The sequence below is a fragment of the Mastomys coucha genome, unplaced genomic scaffold (genome assembly GCF_008632895.1).
Source record: "Mastomys coucha isolate ucsf_1 unplaced genomic scaffold, UCSF_Mcou_1 pScaffold14, whole genome shotgun sequence".
NCBI lineage: Eukaryota > Metazoa > Chordata > Mammalia > Rodentia > Muridae > Mastomys > Mastomys coucha.
Genome location: NW_022196896.1, coordinates 95,952,292 through 95,977,396, shown reverse-complemented (window position 1 = coordinate 95,977,396; position 25,105 = coordinate 95,952,292). Strand labels below are relative to the sequence as shown.

Sequence of the window (25,105 nt, the reverse complement as noted above, 5' to 3'; positions counted from 1 at the left end):
CCAGTTGTCTTTCTCGGTGTCATGGACCTAAAAAGGTGGATGTCTGTGTGGTGACTGATTTTGTGTGTTTGTGTGTTTGGACCTTGGACTGACGACTTACACCCTCCTTGACTGATGGATGGTGTTGAAGCTGGAGCCGCTGGCGCTGGGTCTTTGGGCTGCTCCTGGGGGAACCGGGAATAAAAAATGGTGTCGGCAGGAATCCCGTGGTCCCTGGTTTCCCAAGAGGGCAGTCAGAAACATGGAATCGGCCCCATAGTAGCCAAAGCGTTAGAGGCAGGGGCCTGGACCCAGGTGCTACAGTTCCAGTTCTTTCCGGACCAGATCCAGATCCCTGGCCTTTTCCCCATCCAGGCTGGCTGCCTGGATGGTGACCCCAGCCTCAACCCCAGACATAAGCTGAGACAGAAAGGTTATGTCTGTGGAGCTGGCTCTGGGGGAAGCCCAGCAGCTGACCCGCTGCACCGAGCCATGTGGGCTGCTGGAGACGAATTTGAGACCTGCTTCCACTGTACCATCTCTGACCTGCCACTCAGCTACGTGACCCCAGGCTCAGCCTAGCAACGCTACACCCAGGTATCCCACTAACTTTTCCAAGGGGGCCCCAACTGGGGCCGTCTAGTGGCATTTTTTTGTCTTTGGGGCTGTCTTATGTGCTGAGAGTTTTAACAAAGCAATAGAGCCATTGGTGGGACAAGTGCAGGGTTAAATGGTGGTCTACCTGGAGACAGGCCTGGCTAACTGGGTCTACAGCAGTGGGGACTGGGCGGAATCCATAGCTCTATACCGGGACAGGGCCCTGGAAGAGGCATGTCTGCGGGAGGGACAGCTGCTGCCTTGAAACCCAAGGCAGGTACCTAGGCTCTGATGACATGGGTTCCAAAGTGAGGCGTGGCCAGAGAGCAGGGCACAGCAGTCAGGGACCCCTGAACCACCAAGTAGGTTTTTACAAAATAGATTAATTGGGCTAAAATATTGTCTTTATCATCTGGTTTAAAAATTATTGAATTGGTATCTTGTAAATTGTGGTGATTGAATATTACAACCTTGAGAGTTATGCTTTGCTTACCATGTGGTAGGCACTGCTTAGATAAATGATTGTTGTTCTGTGTTTCATATTAAAGAAGAAAAAAATTGGTTAAAACTTTGATTTAGTTGGTAAAAGACAGTCTTAATTTGTACAGCAGAGACTGATAAGCCATTGTGCTGCAGCCAGAAGTTAGGCACAGTTGAAAAAGAGCTGATAGAGGCTGACTGAGTGTCTGCATGAGCCGCTCTTAAAGGGGACAGACAACAGCTTTTTGCTTGTAATATTGGTAATAGAGAATTAGCTTAAAATTGGTAACTCAGGGTTGGAGTCATGTTAAGCGACAACACCTGGCATGAGCGGACCCAAGAATATTTTATGTAATTCTTACCCCTTATAAATTTAGTAAGGCCAAGGGTAAGGCCTGGACCAGAGATAAGATTTAAAAACGGCGTCTTTGATGTATTCAAAGTTGCACTGTCATGCATTCATATGTAAGAATTGGCAGCTAAGCTTTGTAATGTGATAGTAATGCTTTAATATTGATTTTAAAGAAAATGGAATGTTTAAAACTGGGTTTTGTTTAAATTATGGTTATACCTTAACATTACAAGAATTAAAAAAAGGAGTGGAGTCTAGTAAAGTAGAGACGAGTGATGAGCAGTCTGGAGACAAATAAAGAGTTAGTTTGCCTTGGAAATAAAAAGTAAATAGAAAAATAATCCAAATTCTATTGAAGCCTGGTAGTAATGCTAAACTGCTAGCACCTTTGCCCCTAGAGTAAACAAGCTTAAAAAGAAAACCTGGAACAGCTGTGGCTGTTGCTGGGAGAAGGCTGTTTTGCACCTACTACGATTGTCTATCTCACTGAGCCAGTGGGAGATGCCTTTCCTGCTGGTCCCTGGTCAAATGCACCTGTCCAGTGGTGCACTCATAGCATTTAGCAAAATAAAGAATTTTATCTTGTCATTTATATCAGAAATGGAGACAGGTTTTTTCTTATTTAGAGATTTTGAGGCACTGGGAACCCAAATACCACCCAGATAGATTTCTTTGTATTGATTATTAAGGATTTTGTTTTTGTGTTTTTGAGAAAAGATGCTTGAAGCATTTACTGAATTTGTTTTGAGATTCAAATGTTGCAGAAATGTATACTCTTGGTAAATCCCTTCATCAGACGCGCTAAACTTGCCTGCTTCAACTCCTGGTGTCCCGAACTTCAGCCTGATCCAGTTAAGACACAGAAGACTAATTCTGTTTTTCCTTCCCCACCCCTATTTTATATCTAAGCCCCCGTTCAGCTTGAAGAAGTTATGATGAGTCGTCTCCCCTGTTCCCTGGGCTTTGGGGCTAGAAAGGGTTGTTAATGGTTATATTTGAAATAGGGAAAAAATAGATTTAATTGTATAGCTATAGAAAGCCTTATAATTTGTTACTGAGTTAAATTCATATGTTCCTATTTGGTACATAATCAATGTTATCTTTTGTAAAATGACCTTCTGATAATATCGACCCTGTACTGAAAGTGATTTAATTGGTATAAAGATAATTTAAACTAGAAACATTGTGTGACTAGAATTTAGTCAGGTATTTGAGTATTTTCTTCAGATACACAGCTTATTCTCAGAAAGTTTGCTTTGGTGTTTATCTTATTAGTTTTGAGTTTTGTATCCTATATTTGCAGTAGTGATTGGTAAAAGTTGAGGCTTTTGTTATAAACCATTTCCATCTTAAGCTAGTATGCAAGAAATAAGTAAGAGCTTTTAAGTTGAGAATTTGTTGTTAAGACTGAGTGTACAATGAATGATATTCTTATTGACTGAGATGTAGCTAATACAGTTCTGTTGTGCATAATTCAAGACCAAAAGATGAAGTTTTCTATATTCCCTTAAGAGATTTCTGGTTTCAGTATTTCCCTAGTAGACAGGGCTTAGAACCAGTTCCTTTTTACTGCTATTATAGACAGATCTGAGATGTTTAGACCTGTGAGTTTAGGGTCAAATTAGCAAATTCATGGCTCTGAGTTTATTATTAGGGTGATTTCAAGAAAAAGAACTGAGAATAGTTCATAGACAATAGTCCTGATTACTTGACATAGATAGTTGGTTTTCAAAAACATCAGAAATCCACAGAATATGGCATTTGATATTATTTATTCATCTGGCTAGAGACCTGTCTGCAACTGACAGTACCCCTTTCTCAGACTCAAAGAAGAAACTGAGCATCATTTGAGCTGCTCCAGCTGTGGCATGACAGCCACTGGGCAAAAGTTGCGTCTTCATCTGCAGATGATACTGTCCAAAAAAGGACACACAGGCCTAGGACAGCTTATATCTGCTGAGACAGAATAGGCCAGTCCTTAAAGTTCCTGTCCTCAGACATTCATGGGCCAGAAGGCTGAAGATTGATGCTCCAACGTTTTAAAGGGCTGTCCAGGTATCCAGCAGTCTCTTATTAATTGGCAATATCTCTGGAAGCTGTGTTAAGCTTCCCCATATATTCTATTATTCAGTCATTCCTGGATTTTTGGTGGACTTGAAAGACTATGAAAGTTAGAAGAGATGCAGGATAAGTCGTTAAGAAAACTAGTGCAGGTGGCTGAGAAAGTGTTTTAAACGGAGAAAGAAAAAGGAAAGTTGCAAAAGGACTGTGAAAGGACATAGTGAAGAGATAGAACGTTTAAAAGAGAGTCTTTGAAGATGGAGTCTAGTGTGAGAATCAGAAGGAATAAGAGACTAGAGAGCTGGAGATAAAGGCAGGAAAGAAGAGAAGCTAGGAAGCCTGAGAGCCAGTAAGGTAGTGCCTGGCAGTAAAAGAGAGTTAAGGAGTTCCTCTGGCAGTTATGTTGGAACTGTGCTTAGGGACTGCAGGGGCAGCTACAGGAATATCCGCTATGGTATTGCAGCATAAGGCTTATAGAGAGTTAAGAGCTGCCATTGATTTAAATATAAAAGAATGTTGCTTTTATGTAAACCATTCAAGAGTCATTAGAGACTCCATGAGTAAGCTCAGAGAAAGACTAAATAACCATAGGCCCATGCATGCTTAATAGATTAGTTGCCTTTGTTAAAAAAAAAAAAAAGAAAAGAAAAAAGAAGTGCTGTTTATATTCTAATGTTAGGCCAACAATATTATACTTTGCAAGGCCAGGAAAATCTAAAATTTAATGATACCGATATTTAGTTCTATGATTAGAACTATCTACTTACTAGAAGAAGTGGGGAATGAAAGGCTGGTGAATCTTAGAATTTAAAATGAGGGCATTTAATAGAAATGTATGTATAATGTGTAACCTTTACTTAAAAGGGGGCATGGAAAACCTCTGCCACAAGCCAAAATATGTGAAGTAGGTAGTTCCAGGAACTTGGCTAACTCAGAGCCTCAGGGCTCTCATTCCTGATACCTGCCCCTCCTGAATGATCCACAATGAGGGCAGAACTAAGAATGAAGGTCTACTGGTTTATGAGACTCTCCACCCTGTCAACCGGTAGATGAAGATTACATTCCTAGAATGAATATGTTCCCCTCCCTAACTGAATACCTTGGGTTGGGTCCCTCTGAAATTTTCCACTGTTTTTCTGTTACGTTTCCTTGGTAACCCTCTCCCTGCCCCCAGCTTGTGATCTTTCCCTTTAAATACCCCACACTTCTTATGTTCAGGGTTGAACTCCTCTGGTCAACAAGGTCACGAGATGGACCCCGGTACCAGTATCCCCAATAAGCCTCATGTGATTGCAGCAAGTTCGGTTTCTCGTGAGTCATTGGGTGGTCGTGTCATCCTGAGACTTGAGTAAGGATCCCCCCAGTTCTGGGGGTCTTTCACCTGCATCCCTGAAATGAAGCCTACTTGATCATGGTGGATGATCATTTTGATGTGTTCTTTGATTCGATTTGCAAGAATTTTATTGAGTATTTTTGCATCGATATCCCTAAGGGAAATTGGTCTGAAATTTTCTCTCTTTTTTAGGTCTTTGTGTGGTTTAGGTATAAGAGTAATTATGGCTTCATAGAACGAATTGGGTAGAGTACCTTCTGTTTCTATTTTGTGGAATAATTTGAGGAGTATTGGTATTAGGTCTTCTATGAAGGTTTGATAAAACTCTGCACTAAACCCATCTGGTCCTGGGCTTTACTTGTTTGGGAGACAATTAATGACTGTTTCTATTTCCTTATGGGATATGAGACTATTTAGATTCTTTTGATTTCCTCAGTTTCTGTTGTCATGTTTTTCTTTTCATTTCTCATTTTGTTAATTAGGATACTATCTCTGTGCCCTCTAGTTAGTCTAGCTAAGGGATTATCTATTTTCTTGATTTTTCTCAAAGAGCCAGTTCCTGGTTTGGTTGATTCTTTGTACAGTTCTTTATGTTTCCACTTGGTTGATTTCAGCCATGGGTTTGATTATTTCCTGTTGCCTACTCCTCTTGGGTGAATTTGCTTCTTTTTGTTCTAGAGCTTTCAGATGTGCTGTCAAATTGCTGTGTATGCTCTCTCCAGTTTATTTTTGGTGGCACTAAGAGCTATGAGTTTTCCTGTTAGGACTGTTTTCATTGTGTCCTGTAGGATTGGGCATGTGCCTTCATTTTCTGTAACCTCCTACAGCTGGCTGTCTCAGACCTTGGCTTGCCCCAAGCAGTTGGCCCACCTGGGGTGAGTCTTCCTGACTTAAACAATGCCCTTTTGTCAGTGCCACTTCTCTGCCATGAAGTTCCTGGTAACAGCTACACCCTTCAGAACTGCTTTGCCTGCATTGGAGACTGAGCTACTTTGGCCACCAGATGCTGGAGGACTGAGGGCAGGTTTAGCATGCCTGCTTGATTTTCTCAGTTGGGTAATACACTATGGACAGAAAGCAGAACCATGCCTCCATCCCATTTTTTATTTCCTCTTGCCATCTGATTCCCTTTATTCTCTTAAGCTTCTTCTCTTCTTCCAGAAGACTCCATTCATATGTAGCTATAGGCAGCTGCAATAATTTTCATTAAACTCTAAAAAGTCTTTTAATTCTTTATTTCTTCCTCGACCAAGTTACCATTGAGTAGAGTGTTGTAAAGCTTCGATGTGTAAGTGGGCTTTCTATTGTTTATGTTGTTGTTGAGGAACAGCCTTAGTTAGTCCATGGTGATCTAATAGGATGCAAGGAATTATTTCAATCTTCCTGTATCTGTTGAGGCCTGTTTGTGACAGATTATATGGTCAGTTTTGGAGAAGGTATCATGGGATGCTGAGAAGGTATATCCTTTTGTTTTAGGACAAAATGTTCTATAGATATCTGTTAAATCCATTTGTCTCATTTCTGTTAGTTTCACTATGTCTCTGTTTAGTTTCTGTTTCAATGATCTGTTCATTGCAGAGTGATGTATTGAAGCCTCCCACTATTCTTGTGTGCAGTGCAATGTGTGTTTTAAGCTTTAGTATAGTTTCTTTTATGAATATAAATCTCTTGCATTTGGAGTATAGAGATTCAGAACTGAGAGTTTATCTTGGTAGATTTTTTTGTTTGCTTGTTTGTTTTGGTTGGTTGGGTTTTTGTTGTTGTTGTTGTTGTTGTTGTTGTTTTTGTTTTTGTTTTTGAGACAAGGTTTCTCTGTATAGCCCTGACTGTCCTGGAACTCACTCTGTAGACCAGGCTGGCCTCCAACTCAGAATCTGTCTGCCTCTGCCTCCCACGTGCTAGAACTAAAGACATGCACCATCACCATCTGGCCCATCTTGGTAGATTTTACCTTTGATGTGTATGAAGTGTCCCTCCTTATCTTTTTTGTTTACTTTCTGTATAAAGTCGATTTTATTCTATATTAGAATGACTACTCCAGCTTGCTCCTTGGGACAGTTTGCTTGGAAAATTATTTTTCAGTCTTTTACTCTGAGGTAGTGTCTATCTTTGTCAATGAGGTGGGTTTCCTGTATGCAACAAAATGTTGGGTCTTGTTTATGTAACCAGTCTGTCAGTCTGTTTCTTTTTATTGGGGAATTGAGTCCATTGATATTAAGAGATATTAAGGAAAATTAATTGTTGCTACCTGTTATTTTTGTTGTTAGAATTGGTATTACATTCATGTGGCTATCTTCTTTTAGTTTTGTTGAAAGATTACTTTCTTGCTTTTTCTAGTGAAAGACGCCCAGAGCTAGGGAGACCACTCAAGTCTTGGGATGACACGGCCACCCAATAACTCACGAGGGACTAACCTTGATGCTTGACCCGGAGCACAATAAGTGAGGGGTATTTAAAGGGAAAAACCACAAACTAGGGGGGTGAGGGGGTAACCAAGGACACATAACAAGAGAACAGTGGAAAATTCTAACAGGACCCAACCCCTACTCATTATTCACAAGAATGTGGTCTGGTCAATGCTTTCACTTTATGGCTGACCATTCCCTAGAACCACCCTGATGACTCATATCCTGCTTTTTGTTCTTGGACGTAACTGGGGGGAGGGGTTGCTTTGTGGCCAACATGTTTCTGAAACTGTCTAGTCTACACTCCTGGCTCATTACAGAGGTCTTCCATGCCCTTTTAGGTAAAGGTTAGACATTATACATACATTTCTGTTAAATGCTCTCATTTTAAAATTCTAAAATTCTTCAGCCTTTCATTAGGAAGTAGTTTCCCTCCTTGTGTTGGACTTTTCCATTTATTATCCTTTGAAGGGCTGGATTTGTGGAAAGATATTGTATAAATTTTGTTTTGTCATGGAATACTTTGGTTTCTCCATATATGGTAATTGAAAGTTTTGCTGAGTATAGTAGCCTGGTCTGGCATTTGTGTTCTCTTAGGGTCTGATATCAGCCCAAGATCTTCTGGCTTTCATAGTCTCCAGTGAGAAGTCTAGTGTACTTCTGATAGGTCTGCCTTTATATGTTACTTGACCTTTTCCCTTATGGCTTTTAATATTCTTTCTTTGTTTTGTGCATTTGATGTTTTGATTATTATGTGACAGGAGGAATTTCTTTTCTGGTCCAAGCTATTTGGAATTCTGTAGACTTCTTGTACGTTCATGGTTATCTCTTTCTTTAGGTTAGGGAAGTTTTCTTCAATAATTTTGTTGAAGATATTTACTGGTCCTTTAAGTTAGAAGTCTTTACTCTCTTCTATACCTATTATACTTAGGTTTAGTCTTCTCCTTGTGTCCTGGATTTCCTGGATGTTTTGGGTTAGGATCTTTTTGCATTTTGTGTTTTCTTTGACTGTTGTGTCAATGTTTTCTATGGTATCTTCTGCATCTGAAATTCTCTCTTCTATCTCTTGTATTCTGTTGGTGATGCTTACATCTATGGTTCCTGACTTTTTTCCTAGGTTTTATATCTCCAGAGTTGTCTCTCTTTGTGATTTCTTAATGGTTTCTATTTCCATTTTTAGATCCTGGATTTTTTTTCAATTTCTTCACCTGTTTGGTTGTGCTTTCCTGTAATTCTTTAAGGAATTTTTATGTTTCCTCTTTAAGACCTTCTACTTGTTTACTCATGTTCTCCTGTAATTTTTTTCACCTTTAATTCTTTGAGGGGATTTTGTGTTTCCTCTATAAGTGCTTATACCTATTTATCTGTGTTCTCCTGCATTTCTTTAAGGGAGTTATTCATGTCCTTCTTAAATTCCTCTATCACCATCATGAGATATGATTTTAGATCCAAATCTTGCTTTTCTGGTGTGTTGGGTATCTAAGATTTGCTGTGGTGGGTGTACTTGTTCTGATGATGCCAAGTAGTGTAGGTTTCTGTTAATAAGATTCTTGCATTTGCCTTTTGCCATCTTGCTGGTCCCACCTTAGAATGTCATCTAATTTCTTGAGAGAGTGAAATAGCCAGCTCCTGTAGCTAGGCAGGACTTCTAGTGGAAGGAAGGGAATATCAACTCATCCACAAAATCTACAACCAAAATTTTGTCCTGTCTACAAAGATACACAGAGAATAAGATGGAACAGAGACTGAGGGAATGGCCAACCAATGACTGGCCCAGCTTGAGAACATTCCTATGGGCCAAAAGCCAACTCCTGACACTATTAATGATACTCTACTATGTTCTGCTATGTTGTAGACAGGAGCCTAGTACAACTGTCTCCTGAGAGGCTTCATCCAGCAGTGAGTATAAACATATGCAGAGAACTATAGCCAAACAGCAGGCAGAGTTCAGGAATCTTCTGCAAAAACTTCTTGGAGATGGAAATTGAGTGATCTAGAGGGCTTAGACACACCACAAGAATACCTATAGTGTCAACTAATCTGGGCCCATGGAGAATGATCTACCAACTAAAGAGCATGCAGGGCTGGACCTAGGCACTCCCATACTGTGTAGCAGATGCACAGCTTGGTCTTTATTTGGGTTTTCTAACAATTGGATAGAGGGCTGTCTCTGACTCTATTGTTTGCCATTAGATCCCTTCCTCTACCTAGACTGCCTGGTTGGGCCTCAGTGGGAGAAGATGCACTTAGTCCTGCTGAGACTAGATGTCCCAGAGTGGGGTGGTACCCAAGGAGAGGGAGTCATGGAGAGAGAGATTTGTAAGAGTAGAACTGGGAGGAGCAGAGAAGGGGAGGCAATTAGGATGTAATGTGAATATAAAGTAAATCATAAAAAAAACCATAAAATCTTGGAGTATGTCCATGAATTGGGGTACTAGAAAATCTTACTAGCACAGAACAATTCAGGATTATGACGGCCCCTTCACAGGGACCTTGTGGACACCTTTATAACCTCAGGATTTGTGGAAGAAACATTCTACTTCAGTAAGAACAAAGCTTATAGAAATTAATAAATGAAGAGGCTTTCAAAGGAAAATGGAGATCTTATTAGTGGTAACAACACATGGGCTGAACAGTAAATTGAGCAGTTGCACATACTTTGTTATTTAACTCTCATAAATGCTTTCAATGGGTATTATCATCTGTAATTTATACCTGACAACACAGAAGGTCAGAGAAATTAACTTGCACACAGTCTAAAATTTCATAAAAAAATAATGAATGGGGAGTGTGAATTTAAACTCACATTTTCACCATAATATTTACAGACTAAAAGTTTCTTATGGTAGTTTTTTGTATATCACCATACAGTTTTACATATTATACTGAAAATAAGAAGATTGGAAATTCAGAAATTTTAAAAATTTTAACTAGATGTGCTATTATTCATGGTCAATGAAAATGGTTCCATAAAAAGAAATGCATTATTATTTTTAAAAAAACAATTCTTGGAATAAATGACAATAGCCTAGATAAGTATTTGTAAAAAAATAAACATCTATCTTTTACTTATTTTGTGTGTATGAGTGTTTTGCTTGCATGAATGTCTGTCTGTGTATCACAAGTGTATCCAGTGCCTGTGGAAATTAAAAAAGCCCTTCACATCCCCTAGAACTGGAATAATAGACAGTTATGAGTCATGGTATAGATGTTAGAAATTGAACCTGTGTCCTCTTCAAGAACAGGAAGTGCTCTTATCCACTGAGCCATCTCTCCATCCCCATAAACCACATTTTTAAAGTGAAAATAGGTTTATGGAATAAACCTATCACGATTTACTAAGTATATATCTTATAGTATGTTGGTGTCATGAGGTAAGAAAATTAATATTTCTACTTCTCAACTAATGAGCCACTTGCTAGGTGGGACATTTGGTGGGTTTTAAACACTGACTAGAGTGAAAAAAATCAATGGTATAATCATATTCAAGTAAATTTTACCTGCATCAGCATGTATATTTGCTTTGGGATAATTCACATTTTTCTAAGTCTCCTCTATTGATCTTCATATAAGGCAAATACATGTAACTGGTTTAGAAGGAAGCAACACTGAATTTCTGTGTTACCTATATTCTATTCAGTACTTCCAAAACCCATATTTGTTCAAACTTGAAAACCCCTAAATATCATTTTTGATCACCTAAGCTGTTCCTACTTATAATGCTCATTACTGAAGAAAGGGAGTACAGAAAATATACACACTGGCACTGCTTAGCCTCAAGCTAATAGAGCATCATTTATACTAAAACTCCGGGTTCTAACTCTAAACCCTAAGTACTTTATGTATAGCTTCAGTTACTTTTTACCAATTTAAAGTAATTACTACACAGAAATTAAAAGACATAGAGGTTAAATAGAGAAAGAAAGCTCACCAAGAATCGACATATTATGAAAACACAGTGAAGTTCCTGTCACAGATGACAGAGATGGCAAGTGTACTCACCTGTAAGGAGCGTCTCCACACACTGTAGAGGTAGCTCTAAATACACATTTAATTCTATGTCATTTGATGAAGTACAATAAAATAGATTATTTCACGTACTCAAGTAAATTCAGATTTTTAGCTGAACAATGGCATAATGTAATATAATTCTATTAGTTTTTAGATGCAATAAATATTAAATTAATTTATATTGAGCTCCGTATGGATGAAGATGCCCAAATAAGCAAGGAAAATAATCATGATCATTAAAGTCTTACCCTTTGTTTGCCCACATCAGCTTCTGATGATATGTTTAACCACATAGGAGACAAATCTCTGAGTTCCACTCTGTACTATATCTCCCAACATTACTGTACTGGCTGGTTTTGTGTGTCAACTTGACACAGGCTGGAGTTATCACAGAGAAGGGAGTTTCAGTTGGGGAAGTGCCTCCATGAGATCCAGCTGTGGAGCATTTTCTCAATTAGTGATCAAGGAGGTAGGGCTCCTTGTGGGTAGTGCCATCCCTGGGCTGGAAGTCTTGGGTTCTATAAGAGAGCAGGCTGAGCAAGCCAGGAGAAGCAAGCCAGTAAGGAACATCCCTCCATGGCCTCTGCATCAGCTCCTGCTTTCTGACCTGCTTGAGTTCCAGTCCTGACTTTCTCTGGTGATCAACAGCAATGTGGAAGTGTAAGCTCAATAAACCCTTTCTTCCCCAACTTGCTTCTTGGTCATGATGTTTGTGCAGGAATAGAAACCCTGACTAAGACAATTACCATGTAGAATGTGAGATGCACTGCTTCTTAGATTAAATTTTGTTTTTGTTTTTTGTTTTTGTTCGTTTTCAAGACAGGGTTTCTCTGTATAGCCCTGGCTGGATGTCCTGGCACTCACTCTGTAGACCAGGCTGGCCTTGAGCTCAGAAATCCACCTGCCCCTACCTCCCAAGTGCTGGGATTAAACGGGTGTGCCACCACCGCCTGGCAGATTAAATTTTTATTCACCAAATGAAATTAAATTTGCTCAGCTTATTGTAATTATAATCATTTGCCAGAACACAAGTTTTCCCAAATAAATGATTACAAAGTAGATGTTGCCCCATTATGATCCACAGAGCTGGTGCATCATGGGAACTATCCATAGAGGTAACACAGGCTAACACAGAAAGCCCTGGCTTTACACTCACAAATCCAGTGGCATTCACTTTGGGATCAATATTGAACTCTTTTTATATAAGTACTTTGGTTTTTAAATAAGAAGCAGATTATTAAAGAAAATATCCTATATATTATGTTTGGCCTGTTAAAGTGAGTAGAATAAATATGAAAGCATCACACTTGTAACTAGTTAGAGGTAACTCTATAGTGTGGAAACTTCTGGAATGTGTCTTCTCTTCATTCATCATAGATTGTCACAAGTCTCTATATACTGGCAAAAAATGGACCATTTCCTACCCATTAGAGAGAAGAGATATATTGTATCATCTTATACCAATTATAACAAAATAAATTCAAGATAAAATATACATTTAAAAATAAAATAAAAAACTATAAAATAATTTTGGTTGTCACTCAATAACCTGATATGAAAACGTTTTATGAAATATATTTCAAAAATTCAATGAAACCAGAGTGATAAATTTGACAAAATACTTTAAACTTCTGTGTTAATTGTTATCATAAACCAATATAAACACAACATGGTAGGGTGCACTGTGTAAAGATGTGCATCTGTGTATTCAATTGTTAATTCTGCACCAGGAGAGACTTGAAGGAGCAGAAACTGCAGTCAGGACATTGATTGAATGATTGAAGCAAATGAGTGAATGAATTGATAAACTTGGCCAGTGAAATGGTTCAGCAATTAAGTAAGGGCACTTGCTGCCACATCAAAGATCTAAGATTGGCCCCAAGGATCCACATGGTGGAGAGAGAGAATCAACTTTTCCCTCTTATTTCCAGAAGAGACAGTGTAGCATATGTCCCCCCATTAACAAACAAAAAGCTATGGTCCCCAAATAGTCAATAATATGTTGAGGAGTCTCAATTCCCTTGTCAATAAAAAAATCCTATGAAAAAACAATAGCAAATATATTCATCTATCCTGTGGTTAATAATATTACATATTGGTGAGAACATGGGAAAATTCTTCCTATTTCATGGCACAAGCTCATCCTGTGTGCACTCTGACCTAATCACAGGATCAGCTATTTCTTCAGGAACTGCTTCCCCTTGATTAAAGAGTACCATCATTTTAAACACACTGTATGAGCAGGTTAAATAAGATTTTTTTAGTTACTGATAAATAGTAATTTGTGCTCTGAAAAGGTTTATTCCATTTCAACATAATAGTAAGCAGAGAAAATTGTGTGTGTGTGTGTGCATATGTGTGTGTCTGTTGTATGAAAACGTGGAGTCCAAGAAACACGTTTTCAATGCTTTAAAGACATTTTGTTTACATCAGAAGCCCATGCCAGTTTCTTAGTCAAGTTATATCATTAGCAGGAATAACTCAGTCCCCTAAGATGACACATGTAGTACATTAAAATGAACAAGTTTGAAATTAAAGTTTTCATTTCACATTTAGAAATATCTAAAATATTTTTTGTACTCATTTATTTTAAAAATAAATCTACTTATATTTTTAATTCATAATATAAGAAAGAACTGGAACTTTATCACATTTGTAATAAGAGATCATTTTTGTGTTAATCACATGATAGGTCAGACATGGAAAAATTGATACCAAAACTCTCCATATTCACCTTATTTTTGTTTTGTTTGTTTGTTTTTTTATGATTATTGTTTTGTTTTCTTTTTTAAATGCAATGTCTCATTAGTGAGCTCAAGTTAGCTTGTTTCTTACTATGTACCTGAGGCTGGCCAGCCACAAACTCATAAAATAGTGAATTCAACTGGAGATAATCATGTTGAATGAATTACATCAATCTTAGAAAGACAAATATTGCATGTTTTCTCACATTTGTATGCTCAGATGTTATAGGTAAAATTACACATGTACAGGTGGCATGAATGTAGATGCAAAACAATCTGGGGAAGAGAGGGAGCTGTTAATGAAGGGAAGTGAGACAAAATACCAGTAAAGTTCCCATAGAACAAGAAAGATGGGTGAGATGTAGGGCTGGGCTGAACGAGAGAGATGGGTGAGACGTAGGGCTGGGCTGAAGTCTTCCTGAAAGGGATAGGGGATAGGAGCTCACAAACAGGGACATGCTGGAACAGTAGGTCCACTGGCTGTGGAACAGGTGATAAAATGTGATGGTAAATTCAAAAAGTAGACAACATGTCTAAATTAATGTAAACTTGTTGCTTTATAGCTTACTAGAGTTTGCCCAAAACGAAATAACCTCCATAGTTCTATAATATATTAAAAAGGAACCAGAAGTCACAGAATAAAGGCTTCTAAGTACAGAAAGCTTCCAATTATCTTTACCTAAATTTCTACTGTATAGTTAAAATAAGAGTCTTTGTAGTATTAAAACTCTTATAAAGTTTATATAAAGTATACATGTATTTTTTCAGTTAATTCAAAATTTCAAAAGGACATCAACTTCAGGAAGCTCAAGACTAATCTTACAATATAAAGATGACCTTCCTAATAGAAAGAAAGCATGTGCTAAGAGTAATAGTGAGATCCAGCCCTTCACAAACCAAACCAAACCAAACCAAACCAAACCAAACCACACACAAGAGATGTTAGTTTTACTCTAGAAATAAAAAAAGAATGTTTATTTTGAAAATCTACAATGGTTTCAACACACACAGAAATATTAATAGGAAAAATCAACTTATAACCAGAATATACAATATTCATGATAAAATAATATCAACACTTAAGCATGATTTATAAATTACCACTAATATGTTATTTTGAAGTTAAACATTTATGGTGAAACACAAACATAATAAATCTTATCTACCAAAACCAGAAAATATTCTTTGTGTTCTAATGCCAGAAGCTTTTCCTTTACTTGAACAGTGCAAGAATGCCTGCTCAAAGCACATCCATAGTGACCTCCTGAAGATTATAAGCAATATGCAACCATAAGTAAAACCAGATTCTCCAGGTTTAGATGAGGGAAATCACAATCATCATTATTCATGGGTGATATCATTAGGGGAATCCCACCATACCTACAAACTATATGAAAGAAAAGCTTAAAAGGCAATTATCTCAGATTAATCCATGCTAAGCAAGCATGTTTTATATAGCCATCTCAGAACACATTTTAGGACTGGAAACATCACAGCTCTGGATAAAAAGCTTCACGATTCTGCTCTTATGGAGCTGATATTTCAATGAGAAAAATCATGATGAACAAGTTGATCAGCACAACATCTCATGTAGAAACAAGTGAGGGCACTTAAGGGAAACAGAGTAGAAAAGAGGCACAAGACATGTGGAGGAATAAGCAAGAGCTTTGCAATTTAGCCTGGGCCAGGAGTGATGGAGCAATCCAAACAGTGGGAGCTCCAAAAGCCAATGCCACAGATAGTGTCATAGAAAGTCATGGAAGGCTAGACTGTGTGTGCGATATGTAGCAGGAGAAAAGAGAAGGAAGGTAAATGGTGACAACACACAGAGCTTGGAAGCCATTGTGTCTGGGATTCCCTGTGACTAAGAATAAGCTAGGAGGTCACCGAAAAGACTTTTGGAAAGAAATGTACAGGATTGATGACTTTTAAAATGATGGCTCTAGCTACTGCATACACAGGACAATAATGACAAAAGCAGAGACTAGGAGATTTCTACAATAATCTTAGTTACGGATGAAGGACACATTCACACAAGGAGGTGTGAGGGCTGGAGACAGGGAGGAGGCGGGAAGGCACACAAGTGCTGGGGTTACAAAAAAAGATGAAAGATAATTTTCAAAATATGACAAAATAATTTCATTTCATATGAAATGTGAGGACAGTCAGACAGAGATACCTCAGGATCTCAAGGATAACTGCCGAGGCGTTTTGCCTAAGGGACAGGAAGGGTGGCATCATTTCTACTAACACATGGGAAAAAGTAAATAAAGACAACTGTGTCAGGAAATCAGTATATGGTCAGCTGTCAAGAGGGCTGTTGGGTACTTAAACTCAGAACTTAGAGAAGAAATGATCCCAGATAATGTCCTGGGATCACAACAGTCATGAATTTATGGGTAAACTATGGGCAAGAATTTGTTGGTAAAACTCAAAGTCCCACCGTCAGTATGGAGTGACAAAGGCATATAAAAAAATGGAATGCTGGTCTACCTGCAGGGTTCAGGAGGTAAGGCACAAACAGTAAATGAAAACAAGAGTCATTTGTGAACAGCAACAAGGTCTAAGAAATGGCTGTGAGAATGAGTGGCTGACAAGGATAAAGTGGAGTCACTGGGACAAATGTCAAAATGTTCAAAGTCTATAGTGTTGGAACAATTATCCATGAGAACATTTAAATCATGAAGCGCATGGCAGAGAAACGAAAAAAATGGCAACGTCTCAAGGACTCATCATATTCCATTTCTAAAAAATAACTAGAAAAAATGTGCCTGTAATAAACAATTACTGAGTGGGGTAATGTGATCAAAGTGAGACTCAAGAAAGGAATTTATGAAAGCAGTAAGAAACAGGACTGGAAATAGCAAAAGAGAGAGAACAGAACTTAAGGCTGAGGTCCAGTGCACTGAGTGAAAACAGAGAAAACAGACACCTTAAATGGTGATTCAAGACAAAGTATGGTGGAGCTGGCTCAGGAGCCTGACTGTGATTACCAGTCTCCAGCTCAAATTCGGTAAAGTTAGACTGCAGCTTCAACTGCTATGTTATGTTTCTAATACTCCTCCCCAGACTCTTTTTAAAAAAAAGAACCCATTGCTAAGCATTGCCAGAACTTCACTAGCAGCACAACTATTACTAGCAGCCTCTAGATTTCCAGTGGTGGAGGAGTGGGGGAACATTATAGCAGAACATGAAAAATGACCTTGAGTCTACTAAGTATAAGTAGTTTCAAAAGTAAAAGAGAGATTGGGTCAGAAAAGGCAAAATGGTGAGATCAAGATTCTAAAAGTAAATGTTGATCTGGGAGTCTTGGGCTCCTTCAGGAGTCCAAAAAGAACGAGGAAGAAGAGTATGGGTATTGACAAAAGACATGATGGAGGGGGGAAAAGTTAGGAAGATGTATTGCTCAGGATCTTCCATTTGACTTGTGCTGATGGAGACAAGAGGTCCTCGGTGGTCTTATTCTGAGTGTCCCTGTACTTTGCTGTCGTTTGCTAATGGAGCCCTGTTGAGGTGTGATCTTATTCCAAGTTAGAGAGTTCCCTCTCCACTCCTGCTGATGGAAGGATGGAGTTGAGTTGAGCAATGTTGATCTTGTACTGAGCATATAAGACTCTGTTGGACTCGGTTGGGCCCTCTTGAACTCTGTTGAAGATGGCTTCAAAGCCAAGAAAGGAACAAATAATTTATATCTGAAAAAATCATTTATAACAGCAAAAGTATAAAAATATGTAGAATGACATTTCACACAAACAAGTATAATATCTGCATAGAGAAAATGTTTTAAAGGTTAATCTAAGACATTAAAATAAAATTAATTGTACTTTGGCTTTAGAGTTCCTGGTCAGCAATTAAACGCAGGCTTTTAAACATTGAAAGATCCAACCTTAGAGAGATGGAAAAGCTCCTCACAAAGATACACTTTCTATAAAAGTCATAATAAAAAACATAAATGAATTTGACAAACATTATAAAATTATACATAGAAAAAGAAATGTATTGAAGAAAAATAAGATGCAAAGGTTCTGAGATATAACAAAACATTAAATATAAGAATTATATATTATACATTATATAATATTAATAAAATACTATAATATCGCATATATTTTATAATACCCAAATATAATCTATATAATATGTATATTGTAATAAATACAAAGTTGACTACTGCCACAGAATAAAAAAATATCACCAATGGAATCTCCAGAAAGAAAAATATGTATGTTACTCTGATTTGAATATAAGGTAGTCTGATAAGATGTTTTTGAAGTCTTGGTGGCTGCCGATTAGATCCAGTCCTTGAGAGGCTGTGCCAGAGCCTGGCTAATACAGATGGGGATGCACACAGCCAACCATCACACTAAGAGCGGCATCCCCAATGGAGGAATTAGGGGAAGGACTGAAGGAGCTGAAGGGGTTTGCAACCCCATAGGAAGAACAACACTATCAACCAACCAGACTCCACAAATCTCTCAGGGACTAAGCCACCAACCAAAACTGCATATGTAGCAGAAGATTACCTTATCTGGCATCAATGGGAGGCGGGAGGACACAGTGGATCTAAAGAATCTGATCTAGCCAAACATTTATCTACTGATAGATCATAACTTGATGTTTTCAGGGATGGCAGGAAATATCAGAGGTGGATATAGTCAGAGGAAGTGGGACCCTGTGAGTATGTCCTTGAGAGCCTCTCTGTCTTTCTCAGCTCTCTAGCTCAATGAGGTAAGCAGCTGTGCTCTACTGCATTCTCTTGCCATGTTGTTGTCCCTCTCAACAGAACAGAGTCAGGCAGACCTGATGACCAGGAACTCTAAGTCAAAGTATAATTTTCTTTCTTTTAAGACATTTTTCTCAGATATTTGTTACAAAAATGAAATAGCAACACATTTTGATAATAGCTAAATGACAAGGACGTACTGGAAGTCACTGGGGAAAAAGCACCACCTAACAAATTGTGGTATACAAATAAAGATAAAGTTATATTTCTACTATACTCTATGTTAAAATATCAATCTTGACATAATTAAATGTAGAAAACCATTAATTGTATTAAGAGATATGCTGCCTATAGAAATGTGTGTGAGGTTCTTTTCTTATTCTGTTCAAAGTAGAAATGCAAGCTCTAGAAATAATAGTAAGGACAACACTATGGGACCAAAAGAAATAAATAGAATGGCAAGCTGACTAGGAATGACAGCACTGAAGAAATACCACAGAAGGCAGCAAATTTTAACATTTCTATCTATGGAGCAAAGAAGGTTACTCAGTCCTGACAAAACAACACAAGATAAAAAAATAGTATTATTTTTTTGTAAGGGGGTGGGTTGGACAATAAATTTGTATTGTCTCAGTGTACAGTTTAACAGGGATAGAGGGGAAATAATGTCCATACCATTGTGTGTGGAAAATTTACAGCTAAGCTGTAGTTGCAGAGTCCATGTACAGTAATGAAGTTCACTGTGTTTATAAACTGAAAAGGTACTGGGTCTTACAGCATTTTATATATTGCACCTTTATAGAATAACATGACGGCAATATACATACGTGATATTGTTAGGTGGAATAATTAGAATAAAATGAGAATTCTTGAGTTAAAAAAAAAAACACAAGATAATATGCTCTTAAGATCCTAAGACATTCAAGCAAGAAATCACACAAAATCTCTATGTATGTGAGAATAATCTGGCATGATGGTTGTCAGCTGACTGATTATGAGGGTTGATTTAGCTAATTTGGTTGTGATTATCCCTTCTTCCCTCACCACTCCATGAGCATCCCATCTGAAACTGCAGTCAGTTGAGCATGGCCTACTCTATAGATAAGTCACAGGTATGTGAGTAGCTTCCATCACCTGCTAAAACCTCAAAGCAAGATCATAAGAAATTATAAAAAAAACTTCCTGCCTCCTCTTCCACATTGCTCACTGAAACTTCATGTTTGTTGAAGGACTAGATGATCCAAAGCCTCCCACTTTCTCCACCATTTCCAGATATGAGTCTCTATGTTAATTATCATCTATGTCATGAGGAAGCCTCTCTTAGAACTCTTGAGCCAAGCATTGATATAAGAACAAAGCATTATGTCATCAGAAGTCACTTTATTACTATACTCCCTTAGCAGAATAATAGTAGTAGGTTTTCCCAAGCCCAAGAACTATCTAGTCTCAGGTTTTGAGACATAATAGCAATGTCAGGAATGAGTTCCATCTCATGAAATTGACCTTAAACCCAATCAAAATGGTTGGTTACCTCCATTACACTTTTGCCACTATTGTCCTAGGCCATGTGTAGGTGGCAGGGTTGGTATCTGGGTGGTATTGACTACTACCTTTCTCCTCCTACATTTGCAGAGTACCTTCCAGCACCATGAAAGTCGGCAAGAGTGAGGCTCCTAGTTGAAGAACAGCTCATCTCAATTGTAAGACTCAGAGGTTGTGGAAGACTGCAAGGAGACAGCGTCTCCCAGACACAACAGGACCAATGTACAGATGAACTCACAGAAACTGCACAGGATTAATCCAGAGAAGGGCCCCAGCACTGAGAGAGGGAAGTGGACACAGGTCCTGCTTTTAATCAAATAGCTATCTGCAACTGATACCTGCTGTTAGTTAATGGAGAATCACTTGGCATATCAACTATATTCCAGAACAAGGCCCATGTCCAAGACAATTTGGCCATGGCAAAATGAACTCCAAAGATTTCCTGTGGACTTTTTATTTTGTGGGGTGGGGAGGACTTTTGTCTTATTTTTCCTTTGTTTTGATTTTCAATCATTCTGGGATTTTTTTTATTAAAAGAGACAGAAAGAATGAACATAAAGGTGGATGGGTTGGAACATGAAGAGGATCCTGGATGAGTTGGGAGATGGAAACAAATACAATTTATTTTTTAAAGCAATTTTAAATTTAGAAGGATAGGGAAAGTAAAATCTCTAAACATAGAGATTGAAGCAGAATGTTGTTACAATAATCTATGAGACAAAAATGAAAATCCAAAAGAAATTGCAAGTAAAAGATATATAACTGAAAGAAAACACAAATACTATACACTATAATAGGAGATTAACCTAAGCAATGCTGAGAAAATGATTGTTGCTTGTCCTGTAGACTATAAAATAGCTCAATCGATAACATGACTTCTTACCGCAAAAACATCAAAATAAACTCATAAAATAAAAATAAAAGAAGAAAATACTGACATTAAATCAGGAAAACACCATTTAAGTTTAATGAATCAAAATACTAGTTCTTTAAAAAGAATCAGTAAAACTGATAAACATCCCTGTAACAAGATGAACAATGGCAATGATAGGGAGAAATAGTAGTTACTTTATGACTCCAAGATAACTTAGAAGAAACAGAATAATTCTTCAGATAACACAGACAGCCAGAACTCATCTAAATAGAAATAAACCCATTAAAACTATAGGATTATTAAAGAAATTGCATTGTAATTTAAGTGCTTCAAAAAAGAACTCAAGAGGTTCAAGCAGTTTTATTTGTGAATTTACCTAATTTTTCAAAACGAATTGATAACTACTCAACAATAAACATTAACAAGTTAATGAGCCATACAACAGCTTGGAGGAATCTCGGAGAAATTATTATGTTTCAAAGATCAACACTTCAGAGTAAAATTGGGCAAAAATTTATGAAATGTTATTTCACAGTAGCTAAAGTATAAATTGCCTATAGTAGAAAAATACATGTTCCATGAAATAACCAGAAAAATAAAGTTAATTCATAATGATGCAATATACTTTACTCATTGGTCTGATAAAAATAAAGAACCCTGGCAATATGGAGTGTTGGAAAAGGTGTACAAGAAAAACAATTCTACACATATGTTTGCAAATATGTCCAAATGTTTGAAAGAATAATGCTGTCTATTTACATCCTTATCCTAATTCCACACCTAAGTTCATTTCCTATAAAATTTCTTGTATGATGTCAAGTGAGATGTACAAAATAATATTTATGAAAGTCTTAGTTATTAGGTTATGAGTTGGAGTCAGCCTGAATATTATGAATAATAAAACAGAGAAATAAATGTGAATTGAATTACAGCCATGTTTTTCAAGAAAAAGTAGCAGAAACAAAACAACACAATAAAAAGACAAATTGCAATAGGCTACATACACAGCATACAATTTTTATACATGTTTCATCTATTTACATTACACTTAAATGCATAATATAAATGTTTATTCACATAATTTTAGTATATTGTATTTTAGTATATTTAGTGTGTAAATCCATAATTTCCATGGATTTGTATCTTGAAAGAAATAGTGTACTTTACAGTTGCTATTGAGGATTTTCTCTTGCTGTTTTTTTCAGTTTATTTTTATTTATTTATTTGTTTGTTTGTTTGTTTGTTTGTTTTGGTTTTCTGAGAAGATTTTGTTGTATAAACCAAGGTACCCATGACCTTTCTTGATCCTCCTATTTCGGGCTCCAAAGTGCTGAGACTACTGCTTTGAGCTGCCATGCCTACTGGTATTGATATTTCCACAGTGACATAAGTCCTTGAACATTTCCCCACTGCAAGCTCATTTTTGTGGATTCTGCATGATCCACGATTATAAATTTATAATTCAAAATAAATAGTTAAGTTTAAACCTGAGAATTATCACACTTTCTTATTTGCTTATATTGTGACACATTTAGTCTCAGCATATAAGCATGATATATTTAGCATAATATAATAACTTGTATTTCTTTAATTTTCTATCCAAGAAATAATTACAAACAAGTTGACTTAATCCTTATCAATTTGCTGCAGCATATTGTGAATAAATATTGTGTTAATTTATTTCCTTGGGGATTTATAAATGAATTATTTCAACTGTTGAAGACATTCAACACCATTTTCTAATCATTAGTATGAAAATTCTCACTTGGACCTCATCACAGACTTCATAATGATTTCCATGTTTTCAAATTCTGAAACAATGAAAACTAATTTCTTACTAATTTTACATATTCAAAATATGATCTCACATTACAAAGCAATGTATAAAATTACTGGAAGAATGCCAACTAGATATTTAGCTAATGCTATAGTAACAAATTTACTAGAGCATAGGATAGTAACAAGTTTACAGCCACATATAGAAGTTCCATACTGTACTAACATTAACTACAACAATATAAAAAGTATAGCTGTACGCAGGAAAAGTGGCCTACCTGCTTCCTGACCCTACAACCCTGCCTCTAACCAAGATGCCTTCTCTAACCAGTGACATAGGTGAGACACTGCACCCCAAGACCCATGCCAGCTGAGGCCCCCACAGAGCTTAGCAGACACAGGATCTGTCCCACACTGCTACAGCCCCAACATCCTTCTGGGTGATGCACATACACCTATACCCATCAGTGTGCCCCGCCCACTTCATATTCCTTAACCAGAAGGACTGCTCTAACCAGGGACAGAAGACGCTGCTCTAACCAGAGATAGCACTTCCTACCTCCCAAGAGGCTCTAAGCCAGAATACACCTCCCTCCAAAGACACCTGTTTGAATAAAGAAAAAAGGGAAAAAAGAAAAAAGAAAGAAAGGAAAATAACCAAGCCAGTTAACACCAGAGACAACCAGATGGCAAAAGGTAAGCAAAAGAAAATCAGCACAAGGCAATGCAATTGGGCATCATCTGGACCCAGATCCCATACCACTATTCAGAGATGATGTGATAGTATACATACGCGACCCCCAATAGTCTACAAGAGAACTACTACAGCTGATAAACACTTTCAGCAAAGTGGCTGGGTTTAAAATTACCTCAAAGAAATCAGTAGTCTTCCTTTATACAAATGACAAACCATGGAGAAAGAAATTAGGGAAACAGCACCCTTGACGATAGCCATAAATAATATAAAATTTCTTAGTGTAACTCTAACCAAGCAAGTGAAAGATCTGTATGACAAGAACGTTAAGTCCCTGAAGAAAGAAATCAAAAAAGACCTCAAAAGGTAGAAAAGTTTGGACATGCCAGAGTAAGCACAATGTGACCTTGTAGCACTGTGGTTGTATGCACCAGGCTTAGACAAGATCTAGCCAGCCAAATCCTGCCTTAGATGGGATAGATTACCTCCAGGCTTCGTACCATACAAAGGAGCTATTGCCTATAGATAGTTACTGGAGGAGGAAGAATCACTTTGTTTGAGTTTGGTTTAAAGATGTGGCCAATGGGACATCTTCTATGCTCCAGTGTATGGGTCTGCATTCATCCAAATATGGACAGCACTGATTGAACTTAATTAGTTATCAAAAGAAAAAAAGACACGAAGTCATGGGTGGTTGTGATGGGGGGACTTAGGAGACGCTGGAGAAGAGAAATCAGGATAGATAATAATTGATCATATTTCATAGTATACATGTATGAAACTCTCAGAAATAAAACACTTTTAATTAAAGTATCATTTATGATACCACAGTAAATACCCTTTTCTACAGAAATGTCATCATTACTTGAGTACAAATTCTGTTGGAAGAACTGTGCTAGACCATTTGAAGCCAGGAATTCCTACCTGTATTCCCATGATTGCCAGGTCTACTTTTCCGAGTTGTGCTTAGCAGTGTCCCCTTTCACTCAGTCCTTCCTGCTGCTCACCCAGTATAGGTGATTTCACCAGGGATCAAAAAATAATCTCTATTACCAGAAAAGGGTTAAACAACTTCTTGGAACAGAAGCCTGCCTACTGGACCCACTTCAGCCAAGAGAGAAACTGTGGCTCTTTCCAGAGGTGTCTGAGACACCTACCTCCTAAGGTGCAGATACCTGAAGATCTCTGCATGATACTGAGCACAGAGCCTAGTTGCCTTCAGAGTATGCCTTACTGTGGGGAGACCCCTTCCTTAGAACAGTAGTAAACCAAGAAGTGACCAGTGTGAATCTTGAGCGTGGCTCAGGAGCGTCCCACTGGTTTCCCTGTTGTACAGATGGGATAGCTATTGTCTATTTGGGTGCTTGGGCATCTGGTCACGCATAGACCGTATTTCAATGTCTGTCTTGGGTACTAGATGGAGAAGTGGATGATCTCTGAGGAGCAGAATGTCAGAAGCAGGCTTCTCTTGGTGCTGTCAGCGTGGATGCTGATCTGAATGGAAAATTCTCCACTGATGTGTTCATAAAGAACC

General features: G+C 37.7%; 1 protein-coding gene across 5 annotated transcripts in view; it reads right to left on the bottom strand.

The window, feature by feature from the left end:
- Spag16 (sperm associated antigen 16) overlaps positions 1-25,105 on the bottom strand; it is an 871,212-nt gene that overhangs the window by 765,933 nt on the left and 80,174 nt on the right. Inside the window, exon 11 of one of the 5 annotated variants that reach the window (XM_031367844.1) lies at positions 15,655-17,620. The exons of the other annotated variants lie outside the window; for them this stretch is intronic. Coding sequence (XP_031223704.1) covers positions 17,369-17,620 — 252 coding nt within the window. The 3' untranslated portion in view covers positions 15,655-17,368. Of the gene's footprint in view, positions 1-15,654; positions 17,621-25,105 lie in introns of those variants that run through there. 5 annotated transcript variants of the gene reach the window in all.